At 31.5% G+C, this 19,877-nt stretch overlaps 3 protein-coding genes across 3 annotated transcripts; all 3 read right to left on the bottom strand.

The window, feature by feature from the left end:
• Positions 1 to 3,847: 3,847 nt before the first annotated feature.
• LOC121209814 (classical arabinogalactan protein 4) lies at positions 3,848 to 4,474 on the bottom strand. The gene has a single exon (XM_041081449.1). The coding sequence runs from the start codon at positions 4,472 to 4,474 to the stop codon at positions 3,848 to 3,850; it is 627 nt and encodes a 208-aa protein (XP_040937383.1).
• Positions 4,475 to 6,183: 1,709 nt separating this feature from the next.
• LOC121206172 (nuclear transcription factor Y subunit B-3) lies at positions 6,184 to 7,470 on the bottom strand. Its single transcript, XM_041076616.1, has one exon. It carries the CDS (start codon positions 7,166 to 7,168, stop codon positions 6,608 to 6,610), a length of 561 nt encoding a protein of 186 aa, XP_040932550.1. The 5' UTR covers positions 7,169 to 7,470; the 3' UTR covers positions 6,184 to 6,607.
• A 4,989-nt stretch (positions 7,471 to 12,459) lies between these two features.
• On the bottom strand, positions 12,460 to 14,296 carry LOC107947644 (uncharacterized). Its single transcript, XM_016882228.2, has 3 exons — positions 14,189 to 14,296; positions 13,284 to 13,314; positions 12,460 to 12,865 (listed from the first exon to the last, which is right to left on the bottom strand). The coding sequence occupies exons 1-3, from the start codon at positions 14,294 to 14,296 to the stop codon at positions 12,714 to 12,716; spliced, it is 291 nt and encodes a 96-aa protein (XP_016737717.1). The 3' UTR covers positions 12,460 to 12,713.
• Positions 14,297 to 19,877: the final 5,581 nt, after the last annotated feature.

Below are 19,877 nucleotides of genomic sequence, written 5' to 3'. Positions count from 1 at the left end.
GTATTATCATCATCCCTCTGTCGAGAACTAGTAAATAATTCCTTAAAATAGCTGACTACTGTCTTCATCATCTCATCTTCCTCAGTAATAACCAAACCATCCTCACATCTGAGTCTCATGATCTTATTCATGCGGTGTTTGTTAGAAGTAAGACTGTGGAAAAAATTCGTATTACGATCCTCATTCTTAAGCCAATTAGATCGGGCATTTTGTTCCCAATACATTTCGATTTTATCTATTTCCAGATTAAGATCTAGCTTAGCTTCAATAATTTCCTCCAAGGTCTCGTTATTCGGAGGGGCGTTGTAAAGAGCATTCAATCTGCTATTAAGATAAATCATTTTACCATCTTTCTCCCTTTTAATCCTCATTGCCCATCTACTAAGACCTTCGCCAATAGCATGGAGACGCTCCGGAACATTAAGATGCTTATTCAATTCCCACAAAAGCTCAACTTCAGCATAACATGACTCTTCCGATAACCACATTTTTTCAAATCGGAAATCCCGATTCTTAACTACATATTTATCATTAGCAGAAAAATTAGAATTTAGGAAAATAGGACAATGATCCGAAGTCGAATTTGGTAAATGAACAAGCTTATAATTAGAGAAAAAATTATACCATTGGAGATTCGCAACTCCTCTATCTAATCTTTCTCGAATATTGGTAGACTCAAAATTCCCCCTTTCCCAAGTATACCAACGACATTGGTAACCAAGATCCGTGAGTCCACAATAATCCAAAGCATCTCTGAAAGCTTCGATTTGTTTTTCCTCTCTAAGTCTTCCTCCATATTTTTCTTGATTAAATAAGATTTCATTAAAATCACCCAACACGACCCATGCTTCGAAAAATTATGACTGAGGTTTCCAAGCAGATTTTAAGAACCAATTCTGTCTCTAACATCAGGAGCTCCGTAAAACCCGATAAGACACTAATCTGGTCTATTGTTGTTATTAATGACCATAGCATCAATACAACTGTCATTATAACCCAATAGTCAAATATCAACCTCATTAGTCCAACTAATAGAAAGACCACCCCTAGTACCATTGGTCGCAACCTCAATTCCATTCTTATACTCGAACTTTCTCCTTATTCTTTCCATTCTACTTCTATCAACTTTAGTTTCCATAAAGAAAAAAATATGGGGACAATATTCTTTCAGCAAATGCTAAACACGTCGGACCGACCGTGGATTCCCTAGTCCACGGACGTTCCAGCTTAAAATTTTCATAATATTCGTCTGACCCGCTAAGTAGGTTCAGCCGATTTCTCATTTTGATAAAAGTTCGTCCATTCCCTATGCCTTTCAGAAGAATCGCTTTGAATTGCAACTTCCTGCACAAAATTGGGCCTCAATCTTTTTTTCCTTCATTGACAAGAATAGGCCATTCCTTATTCATTGCTCCATCGTCCATAAAATCCTCTTTACTTAGGGGAAAAAAGACTTACCCATCAAGTTTAACCCCAAATTTTTTTCATAAATGCACATCAAATTAGGAATATGTTGGTTCCTAAAATCGCTCCCTGAATTTGATCCTGATGCCCCTGCCATTACTCCCCAATTTGTAACGAAATCCTTAAGCCAAGGACTCCCACCTACCATCGCTCGCCGAGGAAGAGCTCTTAACGAAATATCCCATCCCATCGGTAAATCTTTACTCCCATGATACATTCGAATCGGACAGAAGCTTTTTCCATGTCCTAGACGTCCACATAAGAAACAGAAAGTTGTTAACTTTTTATATTTAAAACTGACACAAAATTCTTTCGATTTAACAACCAGTAATTGCTTCATTCACTTCAAAGGTTTTCGGACATCCACTTGCACTCTAATTCTCATAATATTTCGTAGACCTGCTGTAATGGCTTTTGTATCATACTTTATGAAAGAATCTATAAAGTCACCAAACTGTCTTGCAATATTTTCTGAATACAGACCTGAAGGTAGATCATGGATCTGAACCCAGAAATTGGCGTTATTGAGAGGCACTTCCAGCGTGTCTTCCCCTTCTTTTAACATAAAGATGATGAACAAATGATTGTTGAAGGTCTATGGTGACCCTTTAACCACTCTATCTCTGTCCACTTCACAAAAGAAACGAAAAAGAATTCTTTTTTCACCAATGTCAGTAATAGAAACCCCTCCTATAGGATACCAGAGATTGGCCATCACCGTGCGCATAGATTCGAAATTGATAGTCGTTGCTGTAAAGAAACAACCGATTAAACAAAAATTAATGGCCTGCTCCGTTAAGTTTTCTTCTATTTCAATCTCCCACAACTCTTTATCTCCACTCTCCTCTTCCTCTTCGATTCGTAAACTTGCTAAGATGTTCTCCATATCTTCGCAAAAGGAACCAAAACACAAAAAGATGACAGAAAACTTCCTAAAAAACCTAAGAACAGAAAAGCTACACTACGGGCATACAGAGAAAAGCCACACTACGGGCATACTTTTTAGGAATAAAATGTTTGTTTTTTCTAAATTAGTTTATTTTTAAGTGAAATCCAAAATATTTCATTAGTTTTAATTAAATAAGAAAAAGAAGTCAAATAAATTATGGAGGGATTCACTTATATATAATGTAAAAATTAAAATAATTTTACACACTTTCGTAATTATTTATATAATTGATATTTTAACCATTATATTTAATTTGTTGATTATATATTAATATATAGAGTATTTTTTATTGGGGTAAACTACACTCATGGTCACTTTTGTTTACCTCAAGTTACATTTTAGTCATTTATGTTTGAAATATCACGTTTTAGTCACTTACGTTATCGTGTTGTAAAATTTTAGACACTGACGTGGCATGTTAAATCATCATTTCAAACAATAATTTTAGGGTAAATTATACAATTGATCCCCATATTTCTTTTCATTTTGGCCAATTTAATTTTTTTCTTTTATAATATTTTAACTTTTCTTTTTTTTTTCTTTATTTTCCATTCTCTTTTATTTTTCCTTCTACTTTCCTACCTTCTCAATTTCTTTTAACATATTAGGAAGTCGAATTGGCAGTGAAGAAAGAAGCATGGTATGGGTTTTGGTTATAGGTAATGTTGGCTTTCGACTTCTCTTCACTGCCAATTCAACTTCTTAGTATGATAAAAGAAATTGAGAAGGTAGGAAAACAGAGGGAGAAATAGAAGAGAATGAAAAAAAGAAAGGAAAGTTTAAAGAACATAAAAGAAAAAATTAAATTGCTCAAAAGGGTCCAATTGTATAATTTAACCTAAAATTTTTGTTTGAAAAGATAATTTAACATATCACGTCAGCTTATCATTACATCGTTAATGACAATTAATGGCTCAGTAACTAAGTGACTAAAACATAACATTTCAAATATAAATGATTAAAATGTAATTTGAAGTAAAGAAAAGTGACCATGGGTATAATTTACTCTTTTTATTTTTATTGATACGATAGAGATATATTGTAAAGGTGCTAGTGGTCCATCTTCTACAACTTTTCTATTTGATTGATTATCACTTTGAGAATCTGCTTTCTCGATTGTTGGACAATGACTGTATAAGCAGAACAATTTTCATTTAAAATAGAATTTTAATTCACAAATAATATTATTCTGATTTTAATTGATTGCCATTTAAAAATATCAAATTCAGCATTTGGAATTAAGGTGTATGTATATAATTTAGTAGGTAACTCATAGGAGAGATGGTTAAGGACAATTTCATTTTTGCTCCTCCCAAATGATAAAGCCAAAAAATTGATAATCCTCACAATAATTTTATTTATATCAAATAATACATGCAAATGAAATAATAATGTGGAAACCAGAACCTTTTAAACTCTAAAAAAAATTTAAATCTAAAGAATCAACGCCGATCCAATAACCAAACTCGCTATTAGAACAACGAACCCCACTTCGTAACCAGATTTTGAACCCGACTCATCATTAACCGCTGGACCCTCCCCACTCTCCGGCAACGAGCCCACTGGATTCGCCATCGACGGGCTACTGGTCGATGGGAAAATTGCAGGACTCTCCGCTGGCGTCGTTGAACTAGAAGGAATGTTAGCAGAAGACTCGGGAGTTCCAACCGGACCTTCCACAACAGGTGGAGCCCCGACTGGAGTCATGGACGGAGGAGAACTTGCCGTTGGTGGTGGAGTCGCTAGGGATTGAGCCGGGGGGCTAGAAGAAGCAGGCGGAGTGGCAGTAGGAGATTGAGAAGGTGTGGGCATAGCAGTGGGAGTTGTTGCAGGCGGAGGCGATATTATCGATGGGGAACTGGCAGGAGTTGCCGACGGAGGTGATGATGAAGGAGATTTAGAAGGTGATGTCATTGGAGGACTTGAAGAAGTGGTCGGAGGTTTCGCCAGAGACACAGGAGTTGTCTTTGGCGATGGAGAAGGTGCATTATCGGCTTTTACTAGGATGCCAGTAACAGAAATAAAGAGAACACAAATAGAAACATGGATGAGTCTATTCATCTTTGCTTTCTAAATTCTTCTCTATTTGCTTTGATGATTGATGATTTTCTGTTTTTAAAAATGGAAAAGGAGAAAGTGAGAAATTTATAAAAGTAGGCTTTCAGAATTTGAAAATGTCAAGTAACAGGTTAAAGGATTTGATTAGGATAAATACAGAAATTTTGACTGTTGGGAGTGTATTTCAAAAAGTTGTTTCTACTAAAATAGCCGTTAACTCTAATTTGGTCGCCTTAGGGTATCAGAAAAGTAGACCCGATTCCAAAAATCTATAAGCTGTTCATGTATTGTATTCTTTAAAATTTATTATTTAATTCATATTCATATATATTTTGAAATATTACCAAATACTATTAAAAAATAATAATTTATAGGATAAATTACACAAATAGCCACTTAACTATAATAATAAAAAAATTCATTTTTAGTATCTAAAATAAAAAGTTCGCAATTTAAACACTCGTATTGCATAGTTCAATCATTTTGGTCACTCATGTTAAAATCACAAATGGCAAACTAACGTGTCAACTACAAAAATTAGTATAATAATAAATTTAACCCTTAACATTTACACATTATATCGATTTAATCATAATTTTAAAATATTAACTCTTAAAAAGTTATAAATATTCTTAATTTGATTCTAATTTTAAAATTTTTAAAAAAATATATAAAAATACATAAATATTTTTAAAATATATAATAAATTTAAATTTTATATTAATATTAAATAAACATATTTATATTAATATTAAATAAAATAAAAATCCCCACCCCTTCCCCCACCACTGTCTCCATCCCTCCCACCACCGTCCCTCTCCAAAAGTATATACATACTAAAAGTTTTAAGATACTTCTCTATAACCCTCCTCAACGCATTCAACGAAAACAGGTGACAGAAAATCAACTTGTGAAACCAAACTAATACAACTGCTAGAGGTCAAATACACAATATGACAAACAGATATTTTATATTGCTCTACCAATGACCACTCATCCCCATGAACGGTTTACAATGTTTCTCCCTTAACGAGGAATTCACTCTGCATGAACCAATTGGTATCCTTCAGTCATGTAGTTGTACATCTTATTGGTATCCTTCAGTTATGTATGTTACATCTTTACTGTAGAATGTTTTATATTATGTTATTTTTATATATTATGTAATTTATAATATAAATAAAAAATATTAAAAATAATACAAATGGACCTAAAACAAGTTTGGGTTAACTTGGACAAAATTTTAGTTTTATATTTCGGATTGGACCGAGCTTGATAAACACAGAAGTGTTACTATTATACATAGACCCAACTGAAACTCAGTCCGATCCAACCCATAAAGATCTGTAGTTGTAATTAAACTTAAGAATTAATGATATAAAATAAAAAATAAGATATAAAAATTTGTTTATTGCGTTATATCTAAAGAGTAATTCACTCAAAATCTCCTTATATGGAGACTTCCTCCTTTAAAGAATTTTGCCTTTAAAGCTTAATTATAAATAAAACATTTTGATCACAATAATTTGCATTGAAATAATTTCCGGATTTGTTAACCTTATAATCTATGTGTATATTACCACCTGAATCTGTTGTTGTGGTATCTATCGTTTGAATCACTTACAATATTTTTATTTCTTAATTCAATTACATTAATTTTTATTTAACTTGCTTCAAAAAATTATCAAAATGTGCCTTTTAAATATATAAAATTTAAAAGTAAAATTGAGTTGCATAGAAAATTTGCAAATGTCACATTATTTAACCCAAATTAAGTAATTTATAAATATTAAAATCATAATAACTAGAGCAGAGGGCAGCTCAAAATCATCACAGAAATATAATCCTAGTGTTTTATTCTTCTACTGGAAACCGAACTATAACTAAAATCTCTACGCTGCGGATCTCAAATCCAAGGGCCCAAAACTGCCTCTTCCTTCCTTTCACCGTACACGTGTTATTGAGTGACTAGTGGGCCCTATCATAACTAGCTTCTCTTAAAGCTTACACGTGTACCCTATGATGACCTAACTGGGCCAACCCAATTTGGAGTAGGCTCAAATTTAACAAACCCGAAATTACTATCAAATTCATAAGAAAATCATACACGTGTCAGTGATAGTGACAGATGGGAAACTACTTCGGCCTACCCAAATTATTCGGAGGCCCACCTTTACCCAACCCACTACCCATATGATGAAACCCAGTAGAACCATACACGTGTCCTTGATGCTGATGTACCATCATCCCATACACCCCACCACCACCACCACCACCACCACTAGCAGCAACAAGAGGCGCGTCTTTATCACGTGCAACCGTGGTCTTCTCGCCTTCCATCTCCCTAAACCGCTGCAAGTAAACCTTCAAGGGCTCAACGTAGTCTTCAAAGCCTAAGGTGGTCATGGCCCACAAGAGATCATCACCGTTGATGGTCTTCCTCTTCTCCTTTTGACACTTGTCAGACGCTTCTCCGGTGATGAAGCTGATGAACTCCGATACACATTCCTGCACCGTTTCCTTAGCTTCCTTGGATATCTTGGCGTTAGCAGGCAAAGCCTTTTTCATGATCCTGCCAACGTTAGCAATAGGCAGGAACCTGTCCTGCTCTTTCGGGGAAAAAAGATGGTTATTGTTGCCTGCTGCGTTTGAAGCGTTGTTTTGAGCTCCTCCTGATTCACTGTCTGAATCCGCCATGGCTGGATCGTTTTTGGATGGTGAGCAAAGGTCTATAATGGGTTTCTTTTCTCTTTTTTTTTTTTTTGCAGTGATAAAGAGGAACTTGAGTTGAATATATATATTATATATACTAGTACTAGTACTAGGTTTTCAGTTTCCTCTCTTTTGGTAGGGTTTTTATGGTTGACAAAAGCGAAGCTTGTTTTAATGGAAGATGCTGAGGACCAAAGAAAGAATATATATATATTTGAGTTCTTCAAATATCCTTTTCCCGAAAGAACACTTGACCTTATAGACAGATTTGGTACTTTGATACTGAAAAAACAGTGAAAGGGAAAAGGTGGATATATATGGAACTTTTATATATAGAGAATGTAAATAGAAAAAAAATTAGTATACAAAATGGTAGTAAAAAGGTTTGAGGAATAAAAGAAATTTAATGTCATATGAAATAAAAATTAGTAATAATGATTATTTAAATTCAAAGTGAAATTGATGTATATTTTTATATTATGCTTGGACTGAGAAATGATTCAAGCTTATTTTAGATAGAAAAATATTACAGAAAGTCAGTCATCAAGTTCCAAATATAAAATGTTTATGTTTGAAAATAAACATCCAAATAAATAGGATATATATATAGGATAATTATTTTATTTATTATAAGATAAGATAATTATCCATGTATATTTTTTTAAAATATCTAGTGTTTTTTCATTTTATATTGTAGTATAAATATAATTAGATTACACAGTTATTGAAATATTATATAATAAATATATTTATAAAAATTGGATATGCAAATTAGGTTTTATTTGAAAAAAAATAATGCAAATTAGGTTTTAGTTGAAGTAAAGTTAAAACATTAAAGTTTATGGTGTAATTTGTATTTTTTTCCAGATTTGTATAAAAAATTAAAATGAAAAAATATTTTAAAATAATATTTATTACTTTATAAAAAAATATTTTTTATATAATTTATTAATGATTTGGTTAATGAATAATACCAACTCAATCAAACTCTTAAATACTTATGATACAAGTGAAAAATTGTATCATATAACAAATATTTTTGCAAACATTGATATACAAACAAACAAATTGGTATTTTTTTATTAAAAATTATAAAAAGATAAAAATATCCCTAAAATAATATTATTTCAATCATTATTCAACTAAATTGGTGTTTGGTAGACTCGTAACACCAACTCATCAATGACTTAATATGTAATTCAAATAAATGATATATTTACTAAATTATGGCACACGTGAGTAAAAAAAATTTGTGTAACGAATATATTTATTATATGTCTATATTACAAATCAAATTATGCTTTATTTGAAATGGTAAAGTTGAGCCTATTATATTCATAGTGCTTTTGGTTCAAATTCCTTCAATTGTAAATTTATATTGATTCATAAAAAAATGAAAAGATGAAAACACTCTTATAATAATATAATTTATATGGTTAAAAAAATAGAGTTTTTGGTAAATTCATAATTGAGTTGACACTCGATTAATGAGTTACACCAATTCAATTAATCCTTTTATATTTACACTATTATTTAAGTTTTTGACTAAGTTAGTGTCACAAGTCACTGGGCACTAACTCGATATGGAAGTACGTAAATGTTCTTCCATAACTATTATTTTAAACATACCATATGTATTTTTTTTTCCGCGCGTGATAAGATTTTGAGTGTATATAGAGTTGTGTATAAAAAGAAAAGATATATATATATATATATATAGTATATAGATAGGTGGTTGGTGTGGTAGAGCTAGAATATTGATTTTGGGGGGCAAGCTAAAATTAGAAGTGTTATGTATCAGACGATTTAAGCATATAAGCAATCGAATCAAAAGAAATAGTATTCCAACATACCACTCTATTTAAACATATAAAAAAATATATTTAAAAGAAGCAGTATTCCAACAATTAAGACGAAATATATATCATTTGACTAAGTTAACCATTTTTTTATTCGTTTTTCACATGAATGCTCACTACTTCACAAGCTATCATTTGACATAATTTTAAATAAAGTTACCAAGGTTTTTTTCCTCCCCTTCACTTTGGTTGTAACTTACTATAATATTATTATCTAACAATTTTTTTTTTACATTTCTAACAATTTAGAAATCGTCTCCTAATCATTTTACATAAAAAACATACACATTTCACTTAATTTTATAAGCTTCCAAGTTCCATCAATATCCTTTAATGGCAACTTTTAATATACTTGATAAAACAAAAAACTATTGATACATATATGTAAAATAAGTTTAAAATATTCAAAATCTATTAAAAGTTTGAAGAAAAACATATTTTATATTTCAAATTTGGAGGAAAAAATGATAAAGAAATTTTTTTTTCCCTTTCCTTGCTAAGCACCAATACAAAGACGAAAGATAATAAAAGTCTCTTCATCTTTTCTTTATATATTATTATTATTATATTACTTATAAAATATTATTAAGCTTCTTTAAGAAGATTTTCACTTTATTTTTTTTAAGAATAAATTTTTTAATATTATTTTTAATTCTATAAAAATATTGGAGGGGCTTTCTTATATTTTTAAGAAATCTATAATATATATACAAAGAGGAAAATTACAAAATTCTTAAACTTTGGAGGGTCTACTTATATTTTTGGGAGAGTGATGGTGTAAATTTACAAAGGATTAAGTTGGAAAAAAATAAACTGGCCCCCTGGGCTGGGTGGTTGGCTCTGGGTCGTTCTTTTCTGATAAGAGTGTTGTTTCCACAGGTAAAATCTAAGCCCTAGATTAGTTTCCAGAGTATGACTCCAACGTGATTAGCGTGGACTTTTCCTTTTCAATCAAAGCACTTAAAAGTAATTATGTCCAAAATATCTTTGGGTATTGGAATAATTAGGTAAGTAATAAAGATAAAAGACAAATTACTAAATTATAATTAAGCAGAATAGTTAAACTTTCCCGCAAAAGTCATTATTGTTTGTTGCAAGACAGTTAAAAAATATCTAAGATGACAACCAAATTATTATTAAATACAATTTTGAGTGTTTTGATTTTGACTTTTTATCACATTATTACATATGTCAGCTTTAAGCATATTCTTAATTTCACATTTAGAAAATAGCATAATAATTTTTTTTGACTTTCAATTTTATAAAAAATTATTTTAATTATTTATTTCTTTTAATTTTTAAATTTATATTTTTTGTCAATAAAAGATTAATATTTTTTTTTAATTTTATTGATGTGATATATATGTGGATTGCTACATGGATGGCATGTCAACATTAAATTTAAATTTAAATTTTTTTAAAATTTAAAAAATTAATTAAATGATGATGTGTCATCCACGTGGCAACCATGTTTATGCCATGTCAATAAAGGTAAAAAAAATTAACTTTTCTATTCATTTTAGGATAATTTGAGAAAAAATACAAGTTCATAAGCTAAAAGAGACGAAAAATTAAATAAAGGACTAAAATGAGATTTTTTGTAAAGCTGAAAGGTCAAAAAAGTCATTTTTAAGATGGTAAATTTATAGATAGTTAAGAATAATATTTCATATTGGAGTTTTGATAAATCCTAGTTAGTTATTTATAATAACATTGTATTAAGTGTCAAATGTTGAGATATTATTATATAATAATTATAATTTGTTAAAGAGTGTCATTGGAGTATTCTTATTAGTATTATATTAAAATGTTTTTTATGAATGCACTAAAAAATTATGAGAATAATAAAAATAATATGTTAAGTAGGCATAAGATAAATAGTCCCTCCTTAACAAGACTCTATACCATTAATAAGAAATGATAAATCAATTGAATGCTACATCTCATTGTATTGTATTGATGAAAAAAGGACTTTATAATATAATAATCTAAAAAAAAAATTAGTTTGAGGACAGTTGGTGTTCTTGTTTTGTTTTGGGTACAAGGACAGTTGTTTATTATATATCATATTAAGTAAGCATTTCATGTACTCAAAGGAGTTTATTTCCTGTTAGTACTAATAATATTTATAGAAAATTTGAACTTTGAAATGCTTTGTTGTTTTCTAATTTTCTTCTTAATATATTATACTTGTGGGGGCTTCCTACCTTTTATTTAAAACCCATTTCATAAATAATGTTTTTAAGCCTAGGATGTGTAATTCATAACAAATTTATTTTATTAGGGTAAATTACTCATTCAATTTTTTTTATTTTAAACATATGAAATAAAAGATTTATAAGTTAATCATTTACGTTACATAGTTCGATTATTTTAGTCACTTTTGTTAAAATCACAAACGGTAGATTGCTGTGCCAATTAAAAAAATAATATAATAATAAATTTAGCCATCAACTTTTACATATTATATCGATTTAGTCATAATTTTTTAAAATTAACCCTCAAAATTTATAAATATTCTCAATTTGATCCTAATACTAAAAAATTTAAAAAAATATATAAAAATACATAAATATTTTTTTAAAAATATATAATAATAAATTTAAATTTTATACTAATATTTATATTAATATTATATTAAAAAATTCCCCCACCCCACCCAGTCCCTCTCCCTTTCCCCACCATCATCTTTGTCCTCCCCTCCACCGTCCCTCTCCCCACTGGTTCTCCAAGAGAGACAATGGTGGAGGAGGGAGAGGGATGGTGGTGGGGGAAAGGGAAAGGGACGGGGGATGGTGGTGGGGGAGAGAAAATTTTATTTTATTTAATATTAAATTATTAATATAAAATTAAAATTTAGATTTATTATTATATATTTTAAAATATTATGTATTTATATATATTTAAAATTTTTTAGAATTAGGATCAAATTGAGAACATTTGTAAATTTTGAGGGCTAATTTTTTAAAATTATGACTAAATTGATATAATATGTAAAAGTTGAGGGCTAAATTTGTTATTATACTAATTTTTTTAACTGCCATATCAACTTGCCGTTTGTGATTTTAAATGGAGTGATCAAAATGATCGAATTATATAATGTGGGTGCTTAAATTGTAAACTTTTATTTTGGATGCCTAAAATGAAAATTTTTGAGAGTTGGGTCACTGTCTATGTAGTTTACCCCTTTTATTATTGGTATTCCACAAAAGCATGCACTATCTGCTTTGAATTTTGATTATTTAAGCTTTTATTTATAGACTTCTCAAGTTGATAACTAAGGATAGTCCGTGAGTGCTCCAATAATTAGTGGGGGAATCAACTTTGCATTAACTCCAAATTTGCTTTAATTTGTTTAGCCTTAAATTAATCATATAACCATGATTTGAGACTTGCACCTTCAATACATCAATCTGGATGCATATATGATATCCACAAAAGAAAAAGGATACCGGGGTTTGCATTACAGAGGAAAATTTCTACAAAATTTGTTAATGGTTCTACAAAAAGGCTACCTCGTATTTAATTAAATGCCAAGAATTGCTAAGAAAAGCAACTTAGAATAAATTACAACCTAACCTACCAAGATACAACTAAAAAGTACATATTGGCACAAGATAGAGACAACTATACTTACTTCCATGGTGTTGTTTCCCTTTCCTTGTTGTAGGTCAGGCTTCAAGCTCTTGACCAGCAGACTGGGCTCCATCTTTCTCACCATCCTCTTCTCCATCTTCATCATCTGCTAGTTTGGTAAGCTCTTCCTGAATCATCAGCTTTGTAGATAACTTCCTCGGGGTGAGGTCAGTATCAAACCTTTGCACTGAAACGTACAAACTCTCCATTAGGATATATGCATAGAAGATAATTCTGCAGCCTCAAGAGTGAGGCACTCAGTCCCGAACAACCTTTCGTATTCCGAGTCAAGGTTCCATCAGAGTCTAGAAATAAAAACTCAGAACACAAACCATTGCCAAGACTTCCTTATCAGAAGACATTATGATATTAATCAATGAAGATGGTTTCCATGATTGGTTTTTGTAATTTGATACTGGATGCAAGGTATGTTACCATATTACTTCCTTGGAAGTGCGAAACAAACGGTTTAAAATTCCAAAGTTTTGCCAGAAATGCAACATATTTAACGTATGTTACTAAGATGTATCGTTTATCTTCAGAATTTCATACAAGTGAAAAGAATTCATTTCTTGGTGCAAAAAAAAAAAATATACGAAGCATACCAAGTAGCTTCAGAATGTCAGTAAACGTCACCTACAGAACAAATTAATACAACTTATGTCAGCAAGAATATTAGAATCAACATCTACAAGGAAATGAAAACATGAGCGTAAAATTTTAAATCCTTTAAGCAAAAGAAATTGCAATTGCATATATCTAGGTAAAAGTTGTCAAGATCACACCAGAAGCTGAATGAACTTCATAATACTTTCTCTATTCATTAATGTGAGAGTACAAGTCTTTAATAGATGGAAGAGAATGAGAATAGCACTAACTAACTTGACAGTTAACAACTGCTTTAGCTAACTAACTAACTTCTAACTCCTTAACACTAACAAAACTCAAAAGCACTTGAGATTCTTATGTCTTATCTGAAATAAAATTGACCAAAAAAGGATCAAGGATAGCGTGTTTCAGAAAACTTAGTAGCAAAAGTAATGTCATTGTTATAATCATTTCCGAAACTGCAAAGCAATGGAAAAGACTTAGCTGATTACCGTACTGGCAATTGGAAGCAGAGAGGGAGTGTACGACAATCTCACTGCATGTAAATATTTTACTAATCAATCTAATATGTTTATGCATAAAGATAATAAATAAATTGAACATCAATAGCAGCACTGTACTCAATGAACCAGCTAAGTATGTTCTTATTCATGATTACATTAACAGACCAATTAATTATGGTCCTCAGACGTTGTCCTTTCCAATCAATGGAGGTGCTGGATATGACAATAATTTTCGTGCTGACCTATTTAGCAAGGAACAAAGTCCTGATAGCCCGACTTTCTAATTTACAACCAGAATACCAGAATAAAGTTTGATGTCAGGACCAGACTCATGCTATTACAAAATGTTATGTAACTGATTCAGCCATTATAGGTACTAAATTTATAGCAGATCTTACCGTATTGAAGTCAACTTCCTTAAGAATCCCACAAATTGTAGTCCTTAGTTCATAATCACTAGGTTTAACTTTCCTCTTTTTAGCTTTGTCCTTTCCCTTTGCAACCATTTTGCCTTAATAGCACTATACACTCATAACCCAAAAGTTTGTCTTACAAAATTTGCCACAAGAAACAAGCATATACATATAAAATGATAATGACTTTTACATCCATATATCTAACGATTTAATGGAAACTAATAGTTCTTTAAACATGATAAACACACTTGACAGGTCTAAAAGCACTGCAATGGTTGTTGAAATATTATATTTTGTTAGGGTTGTGTGACCTAAATTCTAAGAGTTTCCTTGCAAGTCAAGCTAAATAAAAATATATTTTCTTTCTAGAATATTTAGTGTTTATTAATATGTTATATTTAGCATTTATTAGCATAGTTTATTTGACTTACTAATTTAGTCTATAAATAGGCTCTTTTACAACCTTAGAAAAACACACCTATTAGATATTAGAACTCATAACACATTTAGAGAATTTTGAATTTACGTTTTGGGGGTTCTTTGTTTTCGGGTTTTCGGGGTTTAGTTTTTATCTCCATCTTTTGTACTTTTTATTCTATTGCCATTATAGTAAAATTATTTTTGCCCGTGGTTTTTTTATCCTCTTTGGAAGGGTTTTTTCCACGTTAAATTTGTATATTCAATTTCTCAATTTATTCCGCTATTTTTTTCTTATTGCTTAATCGGGTTGATCCTAACAAGTGGTATCAGAGCTAATTCAATTTTTATAGATCAGCTCGTTCAGAGATGGCAACAACAAGGTTTGAAATTGAGAAGTTCGATGGTGAGACAAATTTCAATCTATGGCAAGTTTGGATGATGGCAATTCTAGTTCAAACAGGCTTGAAAAAAGTTGTTACCGGGAAAAAGCCTGAGAATCTAAATTAAATAGAATGGGAAGAACTTGATGAAAAGGCTTTGTCTACAGTCCAGTTGTGCCTCGCGAATACGGTATTGCAGGAGGTATTGAGGTATTGATAGAGAAGACCTTATCCGCCTTATGGAAAAGGTTAGAAACTCTTTATGCGACTAAGTATTTAGCTAACCGTTTAGTGTTGAAACAACGTCTATTTACGTTTCGCATGAACGAAGGTGTGCTTCTTAAAAATCACATATGTCAATTCATTACTCTTTTAAATGATTTAAAGAATGTTGAGGTTCAGATTGACGATGAAGATTAGGCTATGCTATTATTGTGCTCTTTACCCCTTTCATACAAGTCTTTTAGGGAGACCCTGATTTATGACAGAAACAAACTCTCGTTCGAAGATGTGAAGGGTCATTTGTTGAGTAGAGACAAACTAGACAATGAGTTTGGTTTGGATAGTAAGGCAGATAGGTAAGCTTCCGTTTTGGTAGCATCAAAGAAACGAGACAAAATGTGTCACTATTGTAAAAAGTTAGGTCACATCAAAGTAAATTGTTATAAACTGCAAAATAAAAGAGTTGCTGAGAGTAACGAAGAAGATGTAGTTGGTGCTAATTTGGCCGATGAAGGTGGTGATGATTTCTTGTAGTGTGTCAACAAGTGATAACTCCAAGCTCACGTCCGAGTGGATCCTAGAATCGAGATGTTCTTTCTACATGTGTCCCAATAGAGAATGGTTCTCCACATACAGTTCAGTTGAAGGTGGAGTTGTACGTATGGGAAACGATTCATCCAGTAAGGTAATTGGTATTGGTACTGTTAAAATTAGGATACACGATGGGACGATTAGGACACTCTCAAATGTCATGTATGTACCTGATTTACGAAAGAATCTCATCTCCTTGAGTATTTTAGATTTGAAAGGATGTAGAATCAACATCGAGTCGAGCGGTATTAAAGTATCTCGTGGAGCTCTCATTTTGTTAAAAGGTAAAAGAATTGGCATTTTTTATATTCTGGAAGGATCTACAGTGACCGGTGAAATCGGATGTCCCTCGTCCGTTACGGAGTCAAAGTCAACTCGTTTGGAGCGGAGGCAACTTGGTCATAGGAGGGAAAAATGTATGACTGTTTCATTGAAGAGAGATTCTATTTTGGATATAGGTTTTGAAAAGTTAGGGCACTGTATTCGTGAAAATTAGACCTGGGTTAGTTTTTGATTTGGCAGTGCACAAGTCAAAGGCTAGAAGTCTTCCAGCTTCTAAGCATAGATTTGACTCAGTTAATTCCCTGCATAGTTCAAGGTAGGCCCGTGGCGGGCTTTGGCAAAGATGGCGTTGAAAGAATTCGTGTCAAGGTGGAGATTTTAGAGTTGTGTGACCCAAATTCTAAGAGATTGTTTGCAAGTCAAGTTAAACAAAAATATATTTTCTTTCTAGAATATTTAGTATTTATTAGTATAATATATTTAATATTTATTAGCATAGTTTATTTGACTTACTAATTTAGCCTATAAATAGGCTATTTTACAATCTTAGAAAAACACACCCATTAGATATTAGAACTCATAACACATTTAGATAATTTTGTGTTTACGTTTTGAGAGTTCTTTGTTTTCGGGTTTTCGCGATTTAGTTTTTATCTCCATATTTTGTACTTTTCGTTCTTTTGCCATTATAGTAAAATTATCTTTGCCCGTGGTTTTTTTATCCTCTTTGGAGGGGTTTTTTCCACGTTAAATTTGTGTGTTCAATTTCTCAATTTATTCAGCTATTTTTTTTACTTGTTGCTTAATTGGGTTGATCCTAACATATTTCTAATGTCAACAAGTAGAAACTAAAACCTTTGTAGATTGGTTTGATTTGGTCACAGACTTGGCAGCCCTTTTCAACTTTCTACTCTTATTAGACTGATAACAAACAGAAACTATATCTTAGAAAATGTGTAAAAATTGAAAGTTAGCAAAAGCTGCAGTTAAAGTTCAAGACCTTGTCTTTCACAGTAAGTAGAACGACAATTGTAGCATGAGGGGCCTCTAAAAAGTCTATCAGCTTTGCAATGATATCTTTCTGTAAGTCCATTTTACACTTATTAACAACTATTATAGATGCTCAACTGCTTTAGTATCAAATTAGCATTATGTTAATGCTAGTGAAAGTAGTATTAACAAATCCTCGTACAAATGACAATGCAGTACAAATTGCATCACCAAATCAGAGTTCATGAAAACCACAAAATTCACCCCTTAGCCTTCTATTGAAGCACAACCCCAGTAGCAGGATCGAATTCGATACAACTATTGTGTTCTTAGATAGGAATAGGGATAAAAAAATTCTCAGAACTTTCCTAACTATAAAAACTAATCACAGAAATGAGGTTTCTCTACAGAAAACATTTAAAACAACAAAAAGTTGACTTTCTAAAGAAAAGAAAAGGAATGAAAAGATTACTCAGATATGTAACTTTAAATACATATACAGACTTGCCTCCATTTTACTGCATTCTATGTACGAAACAGAACGACATTCATAGCCTATACATTTTGGCTTTTATTGATCAATTTGCATGAATGTTAAGTAGCTATCATTAAGAAAAAGTTCTTCATGAATCAAAGAAATAGAATGGTCATCATTTCTTTGACATGTGGACATAATTAAAACACAAATTACAGTAATAATCAACAAACTTTCCTCGCAGTAGCCCTTGTACTTGGTATGTCGAGCATGTCACAAAACTCCAGCAATTTCTCTTTTACTTTAGTTTTTTGCTTCTCCTGTAATTATCACAAATTAGTATTATTTAATATCAACCGATAAGCTAGTTAACCATACATCTGGCTTAAACTATAAGATACTACAAACATCTAATAGGTTAAACGTTAAAGCCCATAAGTGAAATTCTTACAAAACAATCAATTATGTACAAAAGAAATTTAGCTTCTTAATTTAACCCTCTCACCTCATTTTCAAGCCACACAAAACTAGAAAAATGAGATATATTGCACTTAACCTGAACAGCTTGCAAAAACCAGGAATATAAGTCCCATAAACAGAAAACAAATTAAGCAATGTACTTCTACAGCAATTGAAAACCATCCAAGAAGAGCTTCTTTGCAAAGACACATGGCCATGCTCATGCACACATGTATACTAGAAATTCCATTTAGGTGTTCTTGTAAGTTTGGTATGCCTTGTAAAGTGAAACATGGAAAATCCTGGACATAAACAGATAAAAACTTTGACAGCTATCAAATTACCTTTTCTCTCCTTCCAAAGAGAATTGTATGTAGTCTGAGAGTGTCATCAAGCGTCCTTCTAGACAACTTGAAAGTCCCTGCAGAAGATGACATAGCAGATGTCATTTACTTGCATAATAGTCCTGAGCTAATATCAAAGATCTATAACATAATTAAGGTAAAGAAACAAAATTAAACAAGAAACAACATCCTGAACTACATTTGGATTTACAACAATAACATCAAATAAACCTATTGTAGGTTATTAGCCATGTAAAGAATACAAGATATAAAACAAGTAATATTACTGACACAAGAAAAAAGAACACACCATTAGGAATAGGTTTAAGTACAGTACCACGGCCCTGCAAATGCTAAAGTAACTTATTAATTCATATGGACCATCAAAATACTGAACTTACGAATCTAAATCATTATTTGAAAAAAAAAAGATAGCCAATGAGAAAACCTTTTTGATTTGGAATTCCCTAGAAGCATCTTTGTCAATAAATGCAACCAGTCTTTCAACAGATTTATGTTCACGCACAGGGCGATCTTTGAGAGGAGTTCTTTGTTTTGTCTCCTTCTTCCCCCCCTCACCTTTTTTTTATCTTCTCTTTAACCTTCTCCCCAGAGTTTTGAACTTTCTTACGCTTCTTAGATAAATCTTATTTACCCAGATAAGCTTTATTCATATTATAGGAATATTTTTATTTTATCTTTTAATGGTTTATTAGAATAAAGGAACTATTTTCCCAATTAGGATTAGGGCTTTTTTCTCTATTTAAGTTCAGTTCATTAGTTAATAATAATAGAACAGTTTTATTAAAAGCTCTCTTGAAAACTTTCATGGTATCAGAGTTAAGTTAAATCTCTAGTAACATTATGGTTAAAACAACATTCACTAGAGATAAGAGATCCAGCAATCAAACAGAGGTAGAAAGTTTTATCGTTAAAACAACTACCGAGAGTACAATGACTCAAGGGATAGAGGTGTCTCACTTTTCTTTTCAACTGACATCTCACAAGCTGAATGGCAAGAATTATCTGGAATGGTCGCAGTCTGTAAAATTAAAAATTGATAAGCGCGGCAAACTAGGTCATTTAAATGGAGAAGTTGAGCAACCACAGGTGGGCGATCCAAAGATGAGCAAGTGGAGGTAAAAAAATTCTATGATAATTGCTTGGCTTATTAATTCCATGGAAGCATCCATAAGTAAACCTTTTCTTTTTCTTCCAACTGCTAAAGATGTTTGGGACGCTGTGAAAGACACCTATTCAGATTTAAAAAATGCTTCACAGATTTTTGAGTTAAAAATAAAACTTTGGAAAGCTAGGCAAGAGGAAAAAGAAGTTACTTTTTATTATAACGAGATGATGTCTCTTTGGCAAGAACTGAATCAGTGTTATAATGATGAATGGGGGTGTCCCAAAGATAGTGTAAAAGCTATGAAAAAAGAAGAGAATGAAAGCGCTTATTTTTTTCTGGCTGGTTTAAATAAAGAATTTGATGAAGTGAGATCTCGGAT

This window comes from Gossypium hirsutum, chromosome A01, assembly GCF_007990345.1.
Source record: "Gossypium hirsutum isolate 1008001.06 chromosome A01, Gossypium_hirsutum_v2.1, whole genome shotgun sequence".
NCBI lineage: Eukaryota > Viridiplantae > Streptophyta > Magnoliopsida > Malvales > Malvaceae > Gossypium > Gossypium hirsutum.
This window is presented reverse-complemented; position numbering and strand designations above follow the sequence as displayed.

What these genes read in the sequence shown, in the direction of transcription:
- LOC121206172 (XM_041076616.1), bottom strand. Translation starts at nt 7,168, where the DNA reads ATGGCGGATTCAGACAGTGAATCAGGAGGAGCTCAAAACAACGCTTCA.
- LOC121209814 (XM_041081449.1), bottom strand. Translation starts at nt 4,474, where the DNA reads ATGAATAGACTCATCCATGTTTCTATTTGTGTTCTCTTTATTTCTGTT.
- LOC107947644 (XM_016882228.2), bottom strand. Translation starts at nt 14,296, where the DNA reads ATGGTTGCAAAGGGAAAGGACAAAGCTAAAAAGAGGAAAGTTAAACCT. An exon ending in AGGAAGTTGACTTCAATACG is followed by an intron (nt 13,315 to 14,188) that starts GTAAGATCTGCT and finishes TTTGTTCTGTAG; the next exon opens with GTGACGTTTACTGACATTCT. An exon ending in TGACATTCTGAAGCTACTTG is followed by an intron (nt 12,866 to 13,283) that starts GTATGCTTCGTA and finishes TGTACGTTTCAG; the next exon opens with TGCAAAGGTTTGATACTGAC.